We start from the raw sequence: 6,000 nt of genomic DNA on the forward strand, positions 1-6,000 counted from the left end.
CTGGATCAGTGGCCAAGAAAAACTTCAGGAGAGCAAGTTATTTCATGGGCCCTATTTCACATCTTCCTTCTCATTCCTGTTCACCTTCCACTTCCAAGGATGCTTTCAATAAAAAGCTCACCCAGGAAATAGCCCTCATTTTTATGCTCTCCTTCCTCCCCAACTGTTAATGGGGCAGGAAGCTTCTTCCTCTTTGGAGCCAGTAACCTGCATCCTTTCACCTTGCCATAGGGCTCTCCAGGAAAAGCCTCTGCTTGGCCAGTGTTCTTTCAGGAGCGGAAGAGGCTTGGCCTTTAGACTGTAAGTGCTGCCATGGAGTCCACTGCAATAACTCAGCCAGGCCCTGGCACATCTTAAGGCTACCTCAGAATCACCATGCAGGCCTGAACACAGCTCTTCATAAGCCAGACTTTCCAGCCTCACTCCCCAGGCAGGGGAGACCGGGCTTCTAGCATGCAAGACTTCAGCTGAGCTAGAACAGGCTTCCCTAAGAGCAGTGGTGGCAGAAGAGCATAACACAGCCATCACTTCCCTTCCCAGCCTTGTGGACAGGCTCTCCCTCACCAAACAAATACAGGATTCCCTGATGCTCATGAAGGGAGCCAACACCCTCACCAAACAAATACAGGATTCCCTGATGCTCATGAAGGGAGCCATTACCATCTACAGCTTCACTGCAGCATCCCAGAGGAATCCAAGCCCTACCAGGTCTGCAGAAAAGCTTAAGACAGGTGCCATGAGCCTAATTTCAAGGTAAGGCCTAGCCCTGAGGGAACCAACTTGAATTTGCTGCTCTCAGACTGAAGAGCTGCCATTAGCCCACATAACATCCTGCACAAAGGACTCCTTCATACAGTGGGTGAATATTTTCACTGCTTTAAGTGCAAAATTACATTCTAGTACTAGCTGCAATTTCCTACAGTTATTCTCCTATAGCTACCAGGGCTCCCAAAAAGAGCAGGCTCAAGTTCTCCCAGGGTGAGTTTGTGTCAGAGTACTCCCTGATACTAAACTATCACCACAGCACATCAAACTCATCTCCAGTTGCACTGTGCTGCAGAAGTCCCTAAAAGTTGCTTCAGCACCAGAACACCTTTTAGCTTCCACTGACAGCTACCATGGTGTCTCACAGGAGCCTAAGGGCTACGGTCACTGCAGCAGTCCCCACACTTCAAGAATTACCTCTGCTTCACCTGTACTGCCTCAGCATTAAGCTTTTAATGTCAGCATGAAGTTTGTTGTGCAACACTTAACTGCGCTGTCAGAGACATCAGCCTCAGAAACTGGAGATTCAGCAAGTAGGAGACAAATGGTTTGCTGTTTGTTTTCTTTTTTGACAAAGTGATGTCGCAATTAGTTTGAGATGGCAGGATAAGAACATCTAAGATATTTAAACAGCAGGATTAATATTTCAGAGCTACTTTACCACTGAAATGAGGTTTACAGTCATCTTACCCATTGCTTCAGGCCATCTAGAAGGAAAAGAAGCCAAGAGAGCATCTGCTGTGCACTGATGGCAGTGAAGATTACCTTAGCACATGACTAGCACTAGAAACTTGAAAACTAGCCCAAGAGGTTATCATGGTAGGTGTTCCACAGCTACAAAGCTTGCTGCCATCACCAGCAGCTACATAAATATTTTTTTCCAGACAACAAAAGATTTGATACTGAAATCTTTGGAGCAGAAGTCTTTAGTGCAGTGTTCTTGAAGACAATTAAGAAAGCCAAACAATTAAAACACCAGCTCATTCTATGCATCTCTCACTAATTTCCTGATTCAAATAGCATCCAAAAAACAAGTTTCCATGCAAGAATTAACCCTATTCCTCAACACAGTTGCATAATTGAGGTCAGATCAGCTACTTACTGTTTTAGGAATGAGATTCAAAATAGAAATAAGCAGGTAGAGAATTAGCGTAGCTCCATATAGTCTTATAACCTTTGCTTAGGCAAGGACCACTCTTAGCTAATCAAAAAAAAAAAAAGACTATTTCAGAGCAAAAGCTGTGTCATACAGCAGCAAATCTGTCTTGTTAGGAGATACTTTTCTAGAGAACTTTCCTTGTGTCCCTCCTACAGTAAAGAAAGCTGAAACTTCAAAATGCTTCAGTCATTACTTACCTTATGCCCTCACAAGGCAAGCTGATCTAAGCTCAGACCAAACCCTGAAAATCAGTTACTGTAACCTATTTACCTTTTACTCCATTTATAGATGTGCTCCATGTGCAGCCCTTTTATACTTTCTACTGACATCTAGAGACATTTGCTCTGTGGAGTCCTACAAGGGGCACTGCAGAATACACCAAGCAGCACAAGCTCCTTGACAGGTCTCAGTGCTACTACCTCCTCCAGATTGTGTCTGCCCTTTCTGGAGGGAAGAGCAAACCTGCAGGATCCTCTTCCACATTTTTCACCCACTAAGGCTCTTACTGGATGTTCTAACATGTAACAGACTCCAGAGGAGAATTCACTTTGCAACACTTCAGGTTATGCTTTGGAAACCATGGTCATCTTCATACTTTTATCAGTAGCTCTTTCCAGATGCTTTTCCACAACCCTCCCTTTTACAGTAGCACTGACCTGGAAAGTCAACATCCCTATCCCTAACCACCGGCCCTTTCAAGAGGGGATATTTCAGCTTGTTTTCATACATAATGCTAGGGAGAAAGTTGAAATGTTGCCTTGCCATCCCCTCCCTTCTTAGTTCTCTAGGGTCAATAGGGAGATTTAAGACACCAAATGATGCAGAAACCCAAGGTTTTTGCTTGGGTGGACTGCTCACACACACCACTTTCCCTCTTCTAGTATTTCCCATTACACCACCAACAGCTCTGCAGCATAAATGAATCAAGTTCATAGTGGTTAGGAGTTGACATTAAAACATACAGGAGAGCACTCTATCTTTTCCTGAACTAGAAGGACAAAGGTCCCAGTTTATTTTCCAGATAGGGAAAATAGAGCTGAGCGGTGCAATCAATTTAATTTTCTATGAAGGAGTACCACTCAAATGAGGAAGAGATGGGGAGTCTGACCAGGCTGGCTTTCATGTATCATATGGGGAGCAAGAAGGGGGAAAGCAGCAAGAACTGGCTTGTCACACAATTCCCAATCGTCTTACACCAGCAGAGAGAAAGAGGCATGCAGGAAGAGAAAAGTAGAGCCTAATTAGCTTTTTCCAGAAGGCAATGTTCTTCAGACAGACATTTTCCAAGAACTTTCCATGCAGTCAGTCAATCACTTACACTGTGCTCCCGAGAGTTACCAGAGAGGTGATCGTGCAACTACATGATAAAGCAAAAACATTCTAGACTAAGCAAAGAAATGAGCCACAACAGCCTTGGGCTTCCAAGTTATTTCTAGGGCACCCAAGACATTAGGCTGCCTACAGGGACTCACCAGGACAGTTAATAATTATTTGTCAGTTGGCCACAGCAGATATACAAGAGCCAGATGTTTTCTACAAGTCATTGACACTTCCTAAGTCTGAGATCTGTGCCAATGGTCATAGTTTTATTATAACACAAAACAGCAAGCCCAGCAAAGCTTGCTGTGAGAGCCAGAAGTGCGTCAGCAGTCCAGCAGAGATTAGCTGCACTTGTTTCCCCTGATATTCAAGTGATCATCTGTGAACTGAATCACTTCATCTGAAAGTTTAGTACTGTATTGGCTCAGGAGATGCAGATCTACTCACTTCTCTACACTGCCTTTCATCAACTTTTTGTCATTTTCTGCAAACAGTAGTAATTTGTACTCTTCTGTCTGCATGTGCAATGACAACACTCACTGCCTAACTTTGCAGCAACATTGTTAAGTACTAACAGGGAAAAGCAAGAAAAACATATGGAAAACTTGTTTCAAGTGTTATTGCTACTCATTTAAATTCCCTAAGAAAAAAGGATTAATAATTGCTTTCCTTTTAAAGCATTTGAGCCTGCAAAAACTGTAGCTTTAGTGCTTAGCATATAGAATAGAAACAGCTTGTGAGGCTAAGTATTACACCTAGCAACTGGATGGCTACAGAATCAGACTCTAGAACTGCAACCCTAATCCCACAAATGAGAGAGCTCCTGAAGGGAACAAACTCTTGATTAAAAGTCAGCATGAAAAGCTGAGTGGTATGATGTGGTAATCATCATTAAAAACACAATTAATAAAGATTTTCCTAGTGTAGATGGGAATCTAAAGCATTTTACCTTTATACTAAGGACCACTTTGCTAGCAGTGTCTAATCACTAGAAGAGATTATAAATGTAAACTCCTGAGCTTTGCAGTGGTGGTTGAAAGTAAACCAAATTCCCAACCTTCACACCCTTCAGCAAGCTACTTAGAAGGATGAAAAAGAGGCTCTGCTAGTTAAGCATCCCTGAAATCAACTGTTTAACAGTTTTCCATTAAAGAGTCCTTTAATTAAAGTTTTAAGGCAGCTGCTTCTACATAGAAGTAGACATTGGTGCCCACATAAGCTCAGTTTCTCCACCCAGCTATGAAGGGAGAAATACCAGAGTCTGATCACTTATTTCAGGTAATCAGCAGGTTAGCCCTCTTTTTTTTCCCCATTCTCCTGAAGAAGCTCCCACCAAAAGACACAGCACAGTGAGCAATGAGACTGTCTTGCAAAGTACATATACAGATTACATACTGAACACTTAGAACCTGTGGGATGGTCAGGCTTCTTGTGCAGTTCTGCCATCAGAACTCCTCATTTTGTTCTTTGTTTCAGTTGCCTCCTATTAAAACATTTAGATACCAATGCTGACAAAGGGCTCTAGTCATCCAGACAGTCACCTACCACCTCAAAGCTCCCCTCAATACAGCACCACTCCAACTTTGAGGTTTGTGCTTGGTATCAGGTAAAGAGAGATATATGCATAGGCACCTCTGCGTCTTCCCCAGCCCTTGAAAGAGGTCTCCAGGGAGTTGAGACCCTCTAACCTGTCAGTTTGCAGCAGTTACTGCTGCACATGGGGCTATGAGAGGCTACAGAGCACAGCTGAGTGCAAGGACACCAGCATGGCCAGGACACTTTTCCCCACAGTTTTGACGTGTGCAATAGCCAGAGCAGTCAGACACAAACCTTGAGCGCAGCAGCACTCTAGTTTTTCCTAACAGCAAAGGCCCTTATTGTTATATTTTAGCCGAGCAGGGTTTCAAAAAGCTCATGATCTTGCCTAACGGCAAGTTAAGTTAATTAAGCGGCACATTTCATAACATCTCAGCCTGCCGGGTCCGGAGCGCGCACAGCCCACGACGCGCGGGCCCAGCAGCGGGCTTCGCTGCCCACCCAGACCTGCGCTTTCATCGCAGCAGTGGCCGCAGCCCGGGCTCTGCCGCGGCCAGGCGCGCACCCAGCACCATATTTAGAAGAGACGCTGACTTCACCCCACACCGAGAGCAACGGGGTGGCTTGGCAAGGGGAATTAAAAGTCCCAGCCATTAAATTAGAAATAAGTAAGTTAGTTAAAGAAGGCTGAAGAAAGGGGAGCGAGCTGGATTGCTACAGGGGGATTCCCAAGTGCCTCGAGGCGACGTCCTGCGCTCAAGAGGTGCGATACAAAGATGCAGCCGGCGACCCGCCGCCGGCCCCGCGACAACCTGCGGCGGCGGCGGCAGCGCGGGGGGCTGCGCACTTACCCGTGGCCCCGTGGCTCTGTGGCCGCCCCCGCGGGGCAGAGGCGCCAGCAGCAGCGGCAGGAGCAGCGCCAGGAGCGGCCGGGCGCCCGCGCGGCGGGGCGGCATCGTCCCGCGGCGGCGTGGCAGGGGCGGCGGGCGCTGCGGCAGCGGCGGGCGGTGGCGACGCCGCCCGGCGTGTCCGTTGGCGGGCGGCGCGCGGTGCCCCGGGCCGGCGCTGCGCCTCCCGCCGCGGCACGTCAGGCGGCCCGGCCATGAGATGCCCGTTATAAAGCCCGCGGGGGGCGGGGCCGCCACAGAGTGACCGCGGCGCGCGCCTATGGCAGCGCGGCCGCCGCCGCGGCGCAGCCAATGGGAGCGCGGCGCGGCGCC

At 47.3% G+C, this 6,000-nt stretch overlaps 1 protein-coding gene across 3 annotated transcripts in view; it reads right to left on the reverse strand.

Annotated features, from left to right (window-relative positions):
• Positions 1-5,769, reverse strand: part of SMOC1 (SPARC related modular calcium binding 1) — a 118,243-nt gene extending 112,474 nt beyond the window's left edge. For all 3 annotated transcript variants that reach the window (XM_088536558.1, XM_088536557.1, XM_088536556.1), the window contains exon 1: positions 5,632-5,769. In XM_088536558.1, coding sequence (XP_088392684.1) covers positions 5,632-5,736 — 105 coding nt within the window. In that variant the 5' untranslated portion in view covers positions 5,737-5,769. The remainder of the gene's footprint in view (positions 1-5,631) is intronic.
• Positions 5,770-6,000: the final 231 nt, after the last annotated feature.

The sequence above is a fragment of the Tinamus guttatus genome, unplaced genomic scaffold, assembly GCF_059628265.1.
Source record: "Tinamus guttatus ecotype Peru unplaced genomic scaffold, ASM5962826v1 Tinamus_guttatus_pri_ptg000676l, whole genome shotgun sequence".
Taxonomy (NCBI): Eukaryota; Metazoa; Chordata; class Aves; order Tinamiformes; family Tinamidae; genus Tinamus; species Tinamus guttatus.